This window comes from Mastomys coucha, chromosome X (assembly GCF_008632895.1).
Source record: "Mastomys coucha isolate ucsf_1 chromosome X, UCSF_Mcou_1, whole genome shotgun sequence".
Lineage (NCBI taxonomy): Eukaryota > Metazoa > Chordata > Mammalia > Rodentia > Muridae > Mastomys > Mastomys coucha.
The window spans coordinates 123,756,411-123,774,902 of NC_045030.1; the positions used below are offsets into that span (position 1 = coordinate 123,756,411).

At 34.4% G+C, this 18,492-nt stretch overlaps 1 protein-coding gene across 1 annotated transcript in view; it reads left to right on the plus strand.

Moving 5' to 3' along the window:
- Diaph2 (diaphanous related formin 2) overlaps positions 1-18,492 on the plus strand; it is a 555,303-nt gene that overhangs the window by 417,434 nt on the left and 119,377 nt on the right. The window contains exon 23 of the mRNA XM_031375373.1: positions 3,434-3,558. Coding sequence (XP_031231233.1) covers positions 3,434-3,558 — 125 coding nt within the window. The remainder of the gene's footprint in view (positions 1-3,433; positions 3,559-18,492) is intronic.

Genomic DNA, 18,492 nt, shown 5'->3' on the forward strand with positions numbered 1-18,492 from the left:
TTTGTAATATACACATATGTACACACAAACACACGCAAATACATAACTCAGATCTCAGACCAAAGCAGTCTGTTAACATCTCATGAAACATGTGTTGAAAGAAGCCAGCAGGTAGGTGAAATGTGTATTCACTCCCACCAACTTTTTATAAGACACTTTTGTTTTTTATGGAGGCAAAAGTCAACTCCATAATTTGTAAGGCCCAAGGTGAAATGGCAATGGGGGCTGGAATTGAAAATAATTTTATTCTCGAGGACAGTAACATCAAAATGTTAAACTAATCCTATGGTCTTTTAAGCATGTCCCTGCCAAGTGATGGTATATGTGTCATGCTCATGAAGTTATGGATAATAGAGAGATTTTTTGAGACACTAAGCTGTGAACTTTGCCTACTGTAAAATTATGGGCAGCCCTGTAACTTAAGCCTCCTTTATTTACTTTCTTTCTTTTATTTTCTATGCCTGTTTCTCTGGAATTATCTACTCTCACCTCCAAACCCAATAAAATTCTAGTAAGTAAACTCTATCATAAGCTCTACTTTACAGGGACCTTGACTATATAAATGACTTTTTTCTGATTTGCCTTTAATATCACTTATAAGTCAAAATCAAGATGATTTTCACCAATGTAAAACAAAGGTTTGCATGTACATATAAGGTAGCATTCCCCTGTTATTCTATCTTGAGCATTTTATCCTTTTGTTTAGTACAGTATAAATAATTCGTTAGAAATGTAGTACAGAGGAACTAATGAAGCTTTCTATTACTATTCTTCTTTTTCCCATTTCCTTGCTTTCCCACTGTCTAAAGTATGTTCTGCTGTCCTCCATTTTATCTTTATTTCTAAGCAGATTTCAACTCTGTACTTCTTTTCATATCACATAATAGTTGGTATAAACTGTGAATCGTTATTATATCTAACCTCTGCTACAATGTTAGTTATAGAAATGGGCATACATATAAGTATGAAGCAATATTTCTTTTTTAAAAATATTTTATAAGGTATTTTCTTTAATTACATTTCAAATGTTATCACCTTTCCTTGTCTCCCTTCAGAAAACCCCCTATCCTGTCCCTACTCCCCCTGCTGAACAACCCACCCACTCTGAATTCCCTGTCCTGGCATTCCCCTACACTGGGGCATCAAGCCTCCATAGGACCAAGGACCTCTATTCCCACTGATGCCAGATAAGGCCATCCTCTACTACATATGCAGGTGGAACCATGAGTTCCACCATGTATACTCTTTGGTTGGTGGTTTAGTCCCTGGGAGCTCTGAGGGTACTAGTTAGTTCCTCCTATGGGGCTGCAAACCCCTCAGCTCCGTAGGTCCTTTCTGTAGCTCCTTTATTGGGGACCCTGTGCTCAGTCTAATGATTGGCTGAGAGCCTCTGCCTCTGTATTTGTCAGGCTCTAGCAGAGCCTCTCAGGAAATAGCTATATCAGGCTCCTGTCAGCAAGCACTTGTTGGCATCCACAATAGTGTCTCGGTTTGGTAACTGTATATGGGATGGATCCTATATTTCTTAAAATGCATGCATAACTCAATAACCACTTAGTAAGTATTATGTAAAGTACACGGATAAGTACTGAAGGAAGAACAAAGCAATTGCCATCCTGGATGGCACACAATGAGATGAGCCTTTAGTTCATACATTATGATCAACACAAGATTGTTTAACAAAGGGAAAGCATAGCTAATATAATTAATACATTGTAAGACATGGAAACTTTCAGAAATAAAGAGGCTTAAAGTCTATTTGGACAATTTAAAACTAATAGAATAGAGAAGTCAACACATCAAGACTCTCCAAGAATCTGTTAGGCTGCTTGTGTAGGAATCCTTCCTCCCACATATGAAGCATCACGCTTCCCAAGTGAAAGTTTTCAAGAGAAAAGAGAGGAACCTTTCCAGATGATAGAACTTGTTTGAGGGTAGAAGAATCTACTTTCTATGAGCTAGCTACATTGGAAGAGGGAAAGTTAGGAAGTAACATTTAAGTCAACTTCACATCTTTTGTTTTTCCATTAATCAGTCGGAAAGAAAAAAATTTGAATTGTTGGGAAGACTACAGAGAAAGATCCTAAATGACTACACCTCAATTTTAAAATCAGGGATTTCCTTCACAATAAACTTGGGGGTTTTTTTATGTGTGAACAGTGATTGCTGTAGTAGCATTAGTGAAGTGTTGGCAAGGCAGAAGTTCTTCAACTTGTCCCATAAAGAATATTTTCTAAACTTGTCAGAAGTAAACAAATGGAGTTATATTGGACAGATCTATTTATACTGACAGATTAGGAGAAAAAAATAATCTTCAGTGTTAATGTTTGATTTTCAATTTCTTAAACTTCCATGTATATTAGGGTGATTTTTCCTTGTTGAATGATAAAGGTAAGCTTGTCACAGTGATGAATTTGGAGCAGAATAATCTGGCTGAAATTTGCCAGATGATTTAGTCTGTTAAATTTTTTATTGTGATGATGATATGTCTCTGAAAGAGACAAAATGTACTGGAGTAAAAAAAATGTATTTTTCTGGTTGTGTTTCATAGTCTTTAATGAAAACAATGTTTCAGAGTGTTGGCTTTAAAAACCAGTGACACAGGCTATGTATCAGTTTGTAAACCTTGTCTCCTCAACTAGAATTTCCTTAGATTTTGTTAATACTGATAGAAGTGTCGTTGTCCATAATTCAAAGTTATTTTTTAATTGTCCTCCTGAAAGGAAAGCATCATGAGAGAACCAAAAAGTGTTTATATATTAAGAGCAATTTGAATACAACACTTCAAATTATTGGTTGTCAGTGAAAGAAAGCAAAAAGTGCAGAGAATGCTAAGGGTAATTAAATCAACTAATGAAAGTGTTTTAGGGGATGCTGAATCTCTGTAGATATGCATGTGTATTCACCTTTTGTATAAACAATTGTTTTTCTGTCTTTATTGAGTATGAAATCTTAAAGATGGGAGTTATTCTACAGGTGTTGGTTTATAAAACTCAGAGTTTTCACGAAAAAAGCAAATATTTAATCCTCTTATGTAATTTATCCTTAAATCATGTACATAGCCAAGGAATGCATTAATACGATAAGGTCTCTTTGAACCTTACTTTCTCTTTAATCTTCAATTTAGATTTTAAAGAATGAAATATTAGGTGTCCCATCAATAAATTTAAATAGGAATGGGTTCGTTTGAACTAATGGCTGAGTAAAATGATGACATTCCTATATTAAATATGATGATTTGGTATATTACATTACACATTTTCATTTACTTCTTAGAGAATAGAATTTTTATGAGCAGTAACTCAGAAAACTGTGAAGTGACTTTGTGGAGCCATTCTCTCCAGTTAGGAAAATCCCTTAGCAGATACTGTTTTTAGTTGTGTTTTGGAATAGTTAGTGAAAGATTCTAAATTTTCTGTATCTTTTTCTTTAGTTTCAGATCAAATACTCAAGAGCAACCTTGTAGCAATGGAACAAAGCATTCTTCACCTGGAACATAGCATCAAGACTTTCCCCAAACCAGAATCTCACCTTGATAAGTTTGTGGAAAAGATGATGATATCCTTTATTTATTTAAGCAATTGTTTATGTGTTTGCATGTGTCTATCAGTCTTTTTACTTTGCACTTATTTCTAGAATCACTATTCTGGTAACATTAGATGAATCTGCATGCATGCCGATTTTTTTTATATTAGCAGATGAAATTTCATTTCACAATGCTTTGAATCTGGTAGAAGCATGAGAACAACTGGATCAAATTTTATTTGGAAGCCCACAAGATATACAAGGTAAATCTTAAAAGGTTTAATTATATCTGAAAGAACAAAGCAAATGACCTTCAAAAGTAATTAAGTGCTTAAAGGATAAGATCAACATGAAAAAATGATCTTTTGAAAGGGGGTTATAATTTCGTTCTTCTTTGGATATGTTCACATGCATTTTCTGAGGATATACATGCATTTTGTATGACTAATATTAGTAGATTGAAAGATAAATGGATAGATACATAGATGCAAAGAGAAATGGATTGATCGGTAGCTGATGGATTTTAATCAGCTGAAATATATGTATATAGAGATACTAGTAAATATTTCTTTATATATATATATATATATGAAAAGGAAAATGTGAGAAACTGTATTTAGTTGGAATTGTTTAATGGTAAAGCTGGTGTCTGAAGATAAACTACATTCAGAGCTGATCTTTTTTCTATTCTGTATTTTCAGAAGTAAGAGCCATATCCTCCTCCTCTGGGTTTAAATAAGTATCTTGAACTGCAGATTGATTCACTAGTTTATATCTCTAGAGGGAATAAATACTGCCATTTCTTTATCAAATAATAATTCCTTCAACAACTGTATGGAGTAACCTTCTTTCAAGGTTAAACCTATCACCTTTTTCTTCTTGCCTGTATTTCTTTCCTAGCAGTCTTAGATGTTATGATACTGAACCTAAGAATTACTTAAGGCTAGTACTTGGCATTTACATACAAATTATTTTGCACACTTATTCTTTTGCCTCACTGAATAATGCTATGTGGGTCCTTTAGTGATACTACATTTGTAAATAGGAACATTGGATGAAGTTTGTCAGCCACTGAAAGCAGACAATCCTCACCTTGCCAGGGCTTATATAACTGATGTAGTAGGAAGCTCAATATTAACCTTGCACTTTATTGGTGATTAGATTTATTTTTCTTTCAAATATGTCATATTGTCCTTTGGCTGGAAACAAACCTTTTTCATTTCAACACTTGCTTCATATTTTTAAAATTTAATTTCTGATCCCCTTGTTCTGTAGACTATTTTCTTTTACAGTTGGCTTATGGCCACACAGCGGCTTGCGACATTGAGTCTTTGTTGCTCATTTTGAAAAAGAAAAAAGAAAAAAAAAACTAATTTCAAACCCTCATGAACTTGGCCTGGACTCCCTATTTTATTTCTCTCTTTATGCAGGTAATTAATCATTTTAAAATGAAAATCCAGAGCCTTCTGTATCTGTATGTTACAGATGAACAGCTATTCTTCATTTAAGTGGTATTAAAGTGTGACTGCTTGTCCACAAGAGGATTGGAAACTGTATTAAAATGTATAGGATTGTTACTTTGCATTTCATATCAAGACAAAATATGACAATTTATTACAGAAAATGGAATATTTAGCATCTTAAAAAATATAAATTAATAAATTATACTAGTGAAAGTATTGCATAGATTAGTCTTACTCAGGAAATCTCCATGAGTGCTCAGTGCGAATTTCAGTCTTTTAGAAAGACACAGCAAAATGTCAAAGGATCACATAAATGCTCTATTTTTGTACCTTTTAGCCATTGAGAAAAAGACATGAAAAACCTGGCTGACATGGGAGATTAGAACCAAATTCAGGTCGTTTGGAAGAACAGCAAATTCTCTTAACCACTAAAAAAAATCTTTCTAGGCCATAGATTGGGTTTTTTACAGAGGGGAAACCAGGAAAGGGGGTATCATTTGAAATGTAAATAAAGAAAATATCTAATAAAATAAATGAAATAAAAACCATGTTCCCATGTATAACGCAACATTCTAGATATTTCTATCACTTGCTAATAAACTGGTTTTTATTCAGGTTACTTACACTTTAAATTCAGTAACTATAGTGCAAATATGACAGCACTTTACCTAATTAACCATAATCTAGCTGTAAGGGTTTAAAAAAACAAAAGGACAACACTTCCATGTTATGGCCTCTACCAATCGTGACTATGGGTAACAGCAGGGGCTCCTGAATGCAGGTTGAACCTTCACTAGATGGCCAAGTCAGGCTGTGTCCAACAGCATCCCATGCTTACCCTTTCTCTTTGTCAGTATTAACTCAATGCTTATTATACCATATGTTAGACATTGTCAGATGTTAAACTACTGTGGTGCACACATGGAAATCTCAACTTTAATATACTTGCAGCTTGGCATTTACATATTCTCTATATTACTGTTCGTTTAGCAGAGATTATATCATATTTCTTAACATCTATGTACCTAACAAATATTCACCACCTACCACAATGTACACACTCGGCATATGTCTGTTAAGTCATTGTCAATCAGTAATCCAAGCCCTTTCTTTGCCGTCCTCCATCTAGGAGAATAAGAGGTGGTAAGCATTACATACAATTATTTCTCAAAAATGTTTGATGTAACATTGAATCACCATTTTAGATTTTACATTTTAAAACTTCCTGTCAATTTAAGAAGTTATGATCCATACATTCTAATGTAATTGTTTCGTTTTTAAATCTAGAAAAATAGCCCATAGGATGCCACTATGATGGTACAAACTTGAAATGCGAGTGGTTTTAGGGCTATAGCAGGAGCATTATCATAGGTTCCAAGGACAACCCAAATGACATAGAAAAAAATTTTTTTCATAAAAAGGAAAAAATAAAATAAAAAATAAATGTTTTCCTGTGAATGTATTTGCCCTACTTGTAGCTTCTGGAAGCCAACAGCTTCATAATGTCACCTTTGTCTCCCCTTTTTCTCTGACTCAGAATAAAATAGTGTAGGGAAGCAAGAACAATCTCTTTCTTTGCTGTATGATGTGTTGCTTACCACACCTATAAAAAGAGATTAAAAGAATAGCATATAAAGTCAATGAATGTGTGACCTGTTATAAGACCCTTCTAAAAGGGGGAAGTATTTTTATGGACAGTTACATAGAAGCCTGAATTAAAGGCAATTGTGATCAACCTGTAAATTGCAAGGGTGAGAGATGATTTAGCAAGATGTGGTGTTTAGGTAATTTATAGTTTCCCTGTGTGACATTCCTTACCTCTAAGTAGAGTGTAGAACACATGTCATGTGTAAGAAGACTCGAGAAGACAAAGAGAATGATATTGGTAGCTTCTTCTTTTTTTTTCTTTTTAATTTTTTTTTTTAAGTTGAGAAAGTAGCTATTTATTTTACAAGAATAAACCAGAAAAAATGAGGAAAGGAAGTATTTATGTTTACATAACATATTTCAAATTCATAAGTTAGTCAGAAAATGCATCATTTAATATATACAATCACATGTGTCCAAAATTTAAATCATCAGAAGTTCTGGTAGCTTCTTTTTATGGTGTGTGTGTGAGATAAAGAGTTAGGCAATTACAGTTTCTGTGACCTACTTCAGGAGCTTCTGCCTTCTGAGTTTACCTCTGTCTCGATCAGTTTATAATACTCATTCTTCTTCCTGCTATGGCCTAAATATCTGTGTCCCATCTACTTTCTGTTAACCAATAATCTATATAAAGGGGTGGTACCTTTTGGAAGTGATTAGATTTAAGGAGAAAAACAATTCTTTGGTGGAGAAAACTTTTTCCTTATAGAAACACTAGAGAAAAAAGTTTAGAACTCCCCCAAACACACAGAGAGAGGGGGAGGGGAAGGGAGAGGGAGGAGAAAAGAGAGAGAGACCACTTTGCTCTTTTGGGCCTCTGCCATAGGAGGGCACAACAGTAAGGCACAAACTACTATTACCAGAAATTAATTTGGTGATGCCTTCATCCTGAATTCTTAGCCCACAGAATTATGAGAACTTTCTATTACTTATGAGTCATTCATGTTTAAACTAAGGTTAACCTAAATAACCCAATGTGCCATGTTTGGAGTAAGAATTTTTTTTACATCGCACAAATGGGAAGAAATAATTTCTATCTTTAATGTTAACATTTACTATCCCCCCACTACAGTTATGTTAGGAGAACTTGAATAACTCATAAATTTCCATAGTGCCACATTCTTAATTCATTTATTTTGAAGGGCATCTCTCTTCTTCTTTTAAAGTTACCAGGAGTTCTGTGGCTGTGTTTGAAACCTATTGAAGATATTGGTGAGCTGAGGTACAGGGTTTACTTAACATGCACACAGGTTAGAGCTACATCCATATTAGCATATACTATGGGTTGGGAGGTAGAGAGGATCTAGGGAAAGTTCTAGAAGGGAAAAGCCTGATCACACTCTATTGGATGATTTTTTTTCAATAAAAATGGCAAAACAACAACAATAGCAACAAAAAAAAAGAAAAAAACAATAAACACACACGAACATACACAAAACACACCACAAAACCACAACGTTGTAAATGAAATCTTACAAGCAAAAGACCAGTAAGACTAAAACTGCACAGATCTACATTAGGGGGGAAAAAAGTTCTATAAAAAATATCCTGGAGTTTGTTTTGTGTTTGCCATCTAATTCTTGGTATGTGGCCTATCCTCAAGTGATTAAGTGCTCACTATTTGTCAAATGACCTAACTTTATATATTTGATATTTTAAAAGTTCTTATTATTTGAGAAATAATTTCTCTCTTTAATGTTGAAATTAACTATCCCCCCTACAGTAATGTCAGGAGAACTTCAATAACTCATAAAGTTACATTGTGCCACATTGTTAATTCATTTATTTCGAAGGGCATCTCTCTTCTTCTTCTTTTAAAGTTACCAGGAGGGCTATGGCTGTGCTTAAAACCTACTGAAGATATTGGTGAGCTGAGGTTCAGAATCATACCCTGATACTATTCTTTGAAAAATGACCCATGCCTGAGTGACATTAGAAAACCCTCTGAGAATGAACTCCTTACCCATTTATGCTTTCTCTTTGAAGATCTATGTCATTGATATTATATACAACATTGCAACCTTTGCCAGCACTGTAATTGTGAAAGAGCTGGGGATTTTGGTTGTTTGGGGGCTTGCTTTTAGGAAAGAAAACATAGTATTTTCTTCCGTACCTGTGACATGATTGATGGTTGACATCACCTGTAACCAAAGACAGGTTAACAAGAGAAGAGCATGAGAAATTTATTTAACAGCTTTATGTGACAAAGGAGCCTTCCAGACATAAAGGCTCCAGAGGAAATGTCTATTTGCATACTATGTGCTAAAGAAATGTCTAGTTCTAGAGAAAGATAATCAGACAAAAGTGGAAAGAAATGTTGTTATTCCCCATTGTAGGGGAATGCCAGGGACAGTATGCAGGAGGGGGTGGGGTGGTGAGCAGGGGGAGGGGGAGGAAATGGGTTTGTTTTAATTTTTTTTCTTTTCTTTTTTTTCTTTTTTTTCTTTTCTTCTTTTTTTTGGGGGGGAACCTGAGAAAGGAGATATTGTAAATAAAGAAAACATCTAATAAAAAAAAAGAATAACAACAACAACAACAAAGAAATGTTTTTAATAAAGGGGGAGGCTGGTTTACAAAATTCTTTCATGTGTACCTATCCACGTGACAGTCCTGACACCATGAAGCAAGATAGACATTTTTCTCATGTGGAGAAGGCAAAAGCTAGTAACCTCCCTTGTTGTTATGGGTTGAGGGATGTGAATTTTAGTTTCACAGCTCTGGAGAAAAGTCAGGAGAAAATCTAAAACACCTTGTTTCTGTGGCCCTCCTCTTTTCCTTCAGCTCAAAATGGTTTGCTAAAGCATCCTTCTTTAGGTTAATGTGGTCTGAGACCTAATACAAGCTTCTTGCCCAGGAACCCGTTTGCTCTCATTGCCCCTCCCCCAACCCTTGCCATTCTCCCTGTTTTTCCTTCTAAGGCTCTCATAAAAGGATTATACTATTTATGTGCCAGGGTTTATCAGGCAGGAAAGAAAGCTGTACTTAAAAGGAGAGCTGTTGTTTTAATCAGCCTGATTTTTCATTTGCTTGTTTTTATCTTTGTTTTTGAGACTCTGTAGACCTATCCTGCCCGGGGGTGGGGGGTGCTCTATATGGATCAGGCTGACCTCCAACTCACAGAGATCGGCTTGCTTCTGCCTCTGGAGTGCTTAAGATTAAGGCTACACACCACAATGCCCTGCTTTCTTCTACCTTGAAGAATGTGCCTCAGTCCTTAGCATCTAAAAATGTCTAACAAAGCACATTCATCACAGTGTTGACCTTACTGCTTAGATTCTGTTGACAAATTTCTTACCACATTTACTCACAGAGATTTTGTCAATGGCAAGGATATCTCTGGCCCAAAATCAGCTTAGCTTTTTGATTGACTGCTGGCTAAATCATTTTCCCAACTGGAGGATAGAGAGTGACTGAGCAGCAGGAGCACCATTAACACATTGACAGGAACAGCTGACAGAATGTTAATGACATTAACACCTTGTCAAGTAACTATCAACACCTGGGATTTCCTCATAGGGTGAGTGAGAGTCATTGGAAGTAGTTACAAATCAAGTTACTGAGGAAGCACATTGTCCTTTCCAGACAATTCAGAACAGATTGGTGGTCACCACAATACTACCATTATATTAATTTGTATTACACTATTCTCTATTAGGAGAATATTTTAAAATAGATGAAAGACTCAGTTACTCTGCAGCCAGAAGTATCACATCATAGCCTTTCAGCACAAGCCAATAATAGGTTTTAGTAGAATCATAACCCATTCTTTGTAAAGCAAATGTCATATGGAATTGACAAAACAAAAAGAAAGAACAAGGCTTTTTTTTCCCCCCCTATTCTCTCTCTTCTTTTTTATGCTGTAACCCTGGTCATTTTCTGTCTTTCAAAGAAAAACTGAGACTTTCAGACTATACTGGAGAAAGGTTTACCACTTCTGACACAATGCCCTCGTCCTTTATGCCCTACTGCTCTCGGAACTCAGAAAATTAGGAAATTCAAAGTAAGAATTATTTTTATTTCATTTGAGAAGCTCAGATAGGGGGAAGTATAGGTTTTTTTTTTCTTTTAAAGAAGGTGAGTGATAATCATGAATATGGTGCTTACATTGAAAGGAACGTGGCTTTTCAAATACAAATAGTTAAACATTGCCTCTTTTTTTTTTTAAAAAAAAAAAAAAAAGGGTACTTTGGGTCAAGATAGAGTTCCATGGTAGATTACTTTGCACAGCCAGTGCAAGACTCTGGATTCATTCAATAAAACATGAGAAAGAAAAACAATTGTTTGAAATACATGCTGTTAATTGTGGTCTGGAGGACTGTAAAATTAAATTAGAACATTAACAGAAAGAAATGTATACACAATCAAATTTAAAATGGCAATAAATAGTAATGATAACAACAATTATCAAAGAAAACTAGAGCAAAATAAAAGTTACAGAAGCAAAATTTATTCATTTAAACTATACACTAGTAGAAATGGGACATGAGTATGCAATTGGGCTGCATGTACACAAAGGCATATATATATATATATGTGTGTGTGTATATATATATACATATATATAATATATACATATATACAAAAACATATGTGTCCATATACATATTTATATTATATATGTGTGTATTATTTATATACATATACTATGTATGTTATATATACATATATGTATGTATGTATGTATTGCACACACAATTTGGTATCCTAATGAAATGCTTCATACTAAGGGTTGGAGATGTAGACAGTTGATAGAGTGTTTATCATGCATGAGGCCCTAAGTCTCTCCCTAGCACAGCATAAAGTAACATGCCAGAGTTGGAAGTAGGATGGGCAGAAGCTCAGATACCCTCAGCTACATAGTAAGTTCTAAGTTGACTTGAGCTAATTTAGATCCTATCTGAATTAAAATGAGCACATTACTGCTAAGCATGGTTAAAATGAGAACATTATTGCCAGGTATGGTTAAGCAGAAGGTTTTGTTTTCCATATGAAGGAGAGAGCAGTCAGGAGCATCTGGAAGAGTCCAGACCAGGCCATGAGAAGAGAAACTCACAGGGAGAGCAAAGAGAAAGAGAGAGGAAGAGAGAGGCCAAGAGAGCTTATGGAGAGTGATAGAGGAAAGGGAAGCTGAGATAAAGGAAGCAAAGCTTAGATGCTAAAGAGGTTTAGGTAGAGGGGGTGGTGGTGGTGAAAAGTACTTAGGAGCCTGAACTCTGTAACAGGTACTAGGAGAAACTAGTGGCCAGTTTGCACTTTGCAATGTTAAATAGACAACTCAGCCATTTTTTCTGGGTTTCTCTGAGACACAACACTGTCCTTATAAATAAATACAAATAACAAATAGATATAAAAGAAATGGTTAACACTGTATGTGTATAAAGTTTCACAATACTTTGAAGATTTGGAAATGTTTGTGTATGCAAAAATAACATATCTTGTGACATGGGACCCAGGTCTAAATGAGAAGTAGTTCAATTTGGCTTCTGATTGACAATATGCCTAAGGTAAAGTCACAGAGTAATATTCCTGCATTTGAACTGTCGTATATCCCAAGAAATTGGGTATAGAATTTTCTGCTTGTTGTATGATGTCAGTGTTAAAAATGATTCTGACTCTGGAGCACTTCTTATTCCAGATTTTTAGATTAGTAATAATCATTGCCCCTCTCCCCCTCCCACTCCCCCTCTCTTTTTACACAGTTTTGTCAGCCTTACACAATCTCCAAGGCAAATCCAGTTTGTTGGGTTAGGTACTATTATTTGGCTCATTTTAATTAAACTCATTTAAATATGAGAAGTCTAGATAGGATCATCCATGTGATCCTTAAATCATATAAGTGATAAAATACAATGAATGAGATTTCAATCCAAATTTTGGTCTTTCAGACCCATGTTCCTAACCATGATATTACACCATGTTTGAGTTCAGAGAGGTTCATAAATCTAACATCAATTCCACATGTGTTTCCTGTGAAACTTTTATTGCCTTCTTACAATGTCTCTCAAGTGGGAAAAAATGTTCTTTTTGAAAGGATTGTAAACTAATTTAAAAATTACCTGCTCACTTACAACATCGACTCCAGAAAGCTTTTCTTAATCATAGCAATCAAAATTAATTCCCTTGTCCCTTGTGTTCTCATAATATTTTAATACTTTGATGATCATCCTTGCACATTTGCCTGTACTGTTTATGTACATTTCTCTTTTGCACACAGCTCATAAACACTTTTGAGATACGGCTTCTTTTTCATCTTTAAGTATTGGGCAAGAAGTATGGCAAGATTGTTTTAGAAAATTAAGTGCTTAGTGAATTTTTTTTGTTTTGTTTTGTTTTAAATGTTAGAGTTTGCTGTATAATTATATGAAACTTAACACTCAGGCAAGGAAATAGAGAATATTAACTTTTATTCTGGGGTGGCCTCTGTTTGCCCAAAAAAGGACCCTAATATCTACATAATGTTAGTCTTTTACCATATTTTCATTTTAAAGTTTCTGTATTAAAAATTAAGTATTTGCCAACTCTTCTGTAGAAATTGCCTAGTTCTAAGGAACTCTTTGAATGGAGCCTATGCTTTGGGGAATCTGTGTGCACAAAACTTCTCTGTTTGATGAGCCTTGCTCATTTGAAATTCAGTCTAAAATTACACTGAGCATGAACTTCATTTTTCAACCATTGTCCAGGGAATTTGATACACATTTGGAGCGTGATGGTAATGGTGAGAAGATAATATATTGCTGGTTAAAGGGTGCATAAACCCTTTCAAGCCACAGGAGACTTGTCTGGGAAATTATCTTTTTCAGAACATGAAACAAGACTTAATTTGTCTGAAAGAGTTAATGTTCCCTCATCCTGACAATTTTTCATTTCTGCCACTAGAAGGTACATTTTAAGAGATTAAAAACCTGTCTATGGGATTCATTCATATTAAGTGGAAATAATAGAAAAAAACTTGAAAAATACACTATCCAACTTGGTTATTTTATGGGTATATTTCCAATATACTAGAATACATATGTATCTATGCATAAATACAAAGATGAACCATTTTGTATTTACAAGATTATACATTCTGAATATTTATGGATCCAGGAGTTTGTTTAGTATTATGTTAATTTAAATGTGTCTAAAATATTAAAAATTATTTATGGCATTTGTATTGTTAAAAAGCTCAGATTTTATAGGAAATAATAGTAATATCAGTATGTCTCTTTAAGTATACTCTTATAGATAACTCTCAAGCATACACTATTTTCATAAAGTAGAAAGGCAAATCAGCATTTTTTCTTATGGTAGATGCCTCTTATCAGTTTCCAATATAGCTTAGGTAATGTATATAGTAAGGCAATGCCTCTGTTGAACACCCCCTGCATTTTCTTCCCTTTGAAACATAATGATACAGGTAGTAAATTCCTTTTTATTAGGTAGTGACTAAAAAACAAATGACATTAATCCAAACCTGAAAGCAGTTGGTTGTCCAGATAACATTTGTGCCACGATTATATTGATGGTCATATCCTGCTATGTTTGTCATTATTTCGATTTACTTTTTTTTTATCCAGCTTAGACCACTACTGTCCCAGCAGCCTGAATAGCACCTTTCAGGACTGTGAGAACTAACTAGCAGGAAGGAAACTTCCTCACCAGTAGCAAATTGATGTCTACATGTTCATTGACCAATGTGTCTGCTATCCTCAGCAATCAGGTCTTACCATTAAGTTCTGATGGGCAAGTAAAAGCAGTTGAAATATCCTGCTTTGTTTGAGAGGATGTCCCAACGAGTAACTTGAGGGCAGATATTCCATACCTGTAACAGGGCTTTTAATTTGGTAGTCTATGACTCCTAAGGGGGAAAAAAATTCCCCTGTATCAAGTAGTTCTTTGTCTGTTGACACTTATATGATTGTTGATTTTCTTATATTTTAAACAGAGAAAACATGAAGTTGTGGATAAGAAAGTAGGGGTGAATATGGGAAAAGTTGGTCATGAATATGATCTAGATACATTGTATAAAATTCTCATGGAATTAATAAAAATGCTTAGTTAAATTAATTTCCACTAAGGAGATAAGGAGAGTTTAGTATTTAAGTGCTCTTGCTGTGCCATTATGAAGACCTGAGTTGAAGTCCCAGCACCTGTGTAAAACCCAAGTACAGCCATGTATACCTATAACGCTAACATCAAGTGAGATGGAGACAGTAGGATCACTGGGGCTTTCTGCCCAGCATCCTAGCTTCCAATTCAGTTAGAGTGTCTTCCTCAATGGAATAAGGTGAAGAGTAATAGAACAGGACACTATTGTATTACAATAATGGGAAAATTATTATATTATGCAAATGCATTTGGGAGCTAGACATGGAAATATATGATTTATCATTGCTTATCCTCTTAAATTTTGATGGCAAATATATGGCTATGTATATGTCTGAAGACAAATATACATATATATATATGTAGATATATATACATATATATATATATATATATATATATATATACATACACACACATATATGTCCAAATGTAGAAAATGCAGGAAGGAAGCAATATTCAGGTAGTATTCAGATGTTCAGTCTTAAAGAAATCTCTACATTTTTAGTAGAAAAGAAGACTCAACTAAGTGAATTTGAATAGTCTTTTGTTCTACCAAAAACTTAATATGCTAAATTTTATATTACATGTAAAGTGAAATTGTTTACTTCTTTCAAGATATCATGCATTGTGGAAGGTAAAATTGGTAGAAAAAAAATGATGCAGCTGTTCCAGTTACATTTTGTGTGACAAAATATGTGGGAACCACAAATTACGGACAGAAAGGGTCATTTTGTATCACAGTTTTTAGGTTGAATTTCATATGGCTGGAATGCCAAGACAGGTGGTCATGTCAAACGTCTAGACAAAAAGCAGAGAAGAAGATGGATCATTATGCTCAGCTCTCTTTGTTGTTTATTCCAGGACTCTGGCCCACATGATAGTCCCACCCACATCTGTGGTGGGTCTTAACACATCAGTTAACCTGATATTGAAACTTTCTAACTAGGATGCCTAGAGGTTTGCTTCCTAGATATTTCTAAATCCTGTCAAATTTACAGTCAATATTAACCATCAAAATAAGATAATTACTTTAATTGCTAAGTGGCTGTAGTGCAGTCTAAAACTATAATAGATGTTGTAAATATTCCGTGTCATGTTTTTTTCTTGATTATACAGCATTCCAGCTATGAGCATAGTTGAGAATTAATATTGCAACTTCTTTATATTATTGGAAATCAACAGAGAAACTAAAATGAGCAGCTCTGTATGGAAATGGATTCCAAAAACAAATGAAAATGAATATTATCCTTTGTTGCAAATTAACTATCCCCTTTGTCACACATAATTAAGAATTTGGTGTACTAACAATTCTCTAGGTTCAGAAATATGTTGCTTCCCATGTTTCTACTAGTCATACAGCATATATTTATTAAGTAACTACAGCAGTTTCTTGCAATATTCTAAGTGCTATAGAACTGGAGCAGACAAAGCAAATAAAAAGCACTCTGCAGGTAGTGACAGAGCTTAACACTCAGGTAAGAGCAAACAAGAATGAAGAAATAATGTTTGAGTTTAATTGTATGGCATTGTTATAAGTGATTAAGTGTTAACAAGCCAGAGGACAATGTGCTTTACAACAGCTTCATTGAGGAAATAAAATTCAAACCTTATTGGCATATTATCTAGCTGAAATAAATGTTTAGTATGTTGACATTTGTGTGATCGCCTCCTGGGTTCTCAGACCAGGAACATAGAAGGACACACTATATTTCTGATGCATGAACCAATCAAGGTCATAGTTTAAAATATTTTGTAATGTCTAGTCATAGATCATCTAATATATGATTGAAATTTACTATTTAATTCAGTAAATATTTATCATTAGTAAAATAATCCAAAATTTGTCACAACTCCCAATTAATGACTATTAAAATTATTTGAAAGTATGAGATTATGTCCCAATTATAGAACATTTGCCTAATGTATGTGCATCTATGGGTTTAATCATCACTATTTGTCAGGTAAATTGTTAACTGAATTATATTGAAGAACTCAGAATTTAAGATATGAAATGAACTATAGCTCTAACCTTGTTGCATTCTGTAATTTCCATTTATAGGATTTAATAGTTTAAACTCAGAATGTGTTAAAAATGATGAATTGGCTAAGCATGAAAATACTGGATGATGAGGCATATGTTAGGTCATCTAACAAATTTGCATAAACATTCATAGATTAGCACATAATTGACATATAGATTTTCCTTCTGCTCTGTTTCATTTCCCTTTTGCATACATGTATTTAGTTATTCTTATAACGCCTGAATATATCTCCTGGATAAAGCATTTGAAATAGAAGGTAAATATAAATATGACATGGATATTTCCTAGCAGGATCTTAAGTTAGAAAGCAAAATCAACATTATACAGGATAAAGGTATGATAAATGCAAATAAGATTATATGCAATTCATTCTATCTAGTACTAAAACCTAGTTGATCCACAGGCATGTTCAGTCTACATAGTATCTGTAAACATGATTTTACTAATGGGTCAGAGCAGGGAAAGATCCATTTTGAGTAACGACTTGGAAGAAAGATGAGGAAAGGTATAGTCTAAACATGGTCAAAGGCTCTGGTCAATACAAAAAGAAAAGATGTCAGAAAATAAGTTGACTATTTGTCTATGAGGAGTGCTACCTTTAATTAGCAAAGTGTGTAGCAGCTACGTTCCAAGCAATCAAGAATCCTGGTCTAAAGGGTTCCATCAGTATTTGGTAGGTTTTTATTGCTCTCCTTCCCCGCTTCCAGGTTTGGCAGGTTGGTGAGTCAGCAGGTAAAAGTTAAGTTCCATTTCCAATGCATATGGTTTCTTGTCTATGATGTTACTAGTTTTATATTTCTATGGATTTTAAAGTTGTTAGAAATCTCTCAAATTGAGTCAAATAATGAGAATTTATATTTATATTTGAGAAACTCTGTTAACCCCCCCCCCACACACACACACACATATACACCAAAGTTGATTTTAGTATTAGCCAGGGGTTGAGTGCGGGTATTTTTGTAAAGCTATGTCAGATTCACTGGAAAACCTGAAGCTCTGCTAACCCTGTGGGAGCTGGAATTCTTCAGCTAAAGAGGTTGGAATAGATTTAGGTATTTATACAAACCGAACTCTGAAACCACATGAGATTTGCTGAGTACTAGTTTACATAGAGCTTAACTACAATGGCTTCCTCTTTCAACATTTACTTTTTTATTTAAACAGCTTAATCGAGGGCTATAAAAACACTGGATCAGTCTTTCCAAATAAAATGAAATGCAGCTGCCTTGAGTTAGTTTTACTATAGAAACTAATCCTGCTACCTGTGAGCAGTTTAGGTGTTAAAATGATGACTTATTTTTTTAAAAAATGCCAAAAGATTTGGTTTCTGTTTACAGGGCCATAGCTTTGAGTTGTGAGTTTGTAAAAGTATGACCCTTCTTTTGCTTACTGCTAGAATTGGGTTTGAAATACCAAAACACTTATGAGATTTGAATTATTGGTACTTTTTAAAAGGATTCATTTTACATAGAATGTAAATATCCATGCATGAGTATGTGCACATGCATGTAGGTCAAAGAAAGGAGTGGGACACTAGCTGAAAAACTTCAAATCATCAGTATTTATGAATGAACCAAACAGCATCACTGTCTGTGGTTTCTCTTGCTTCTCATTGCTTTCATGCTGTGACTGTTTCCATCCATACTAACCCCCCCCAAGAAAATAGGATACATATAAACCTAGTTTTTTTTCCAAAGAGCATTTGTTTCTCTAATATAACAGAT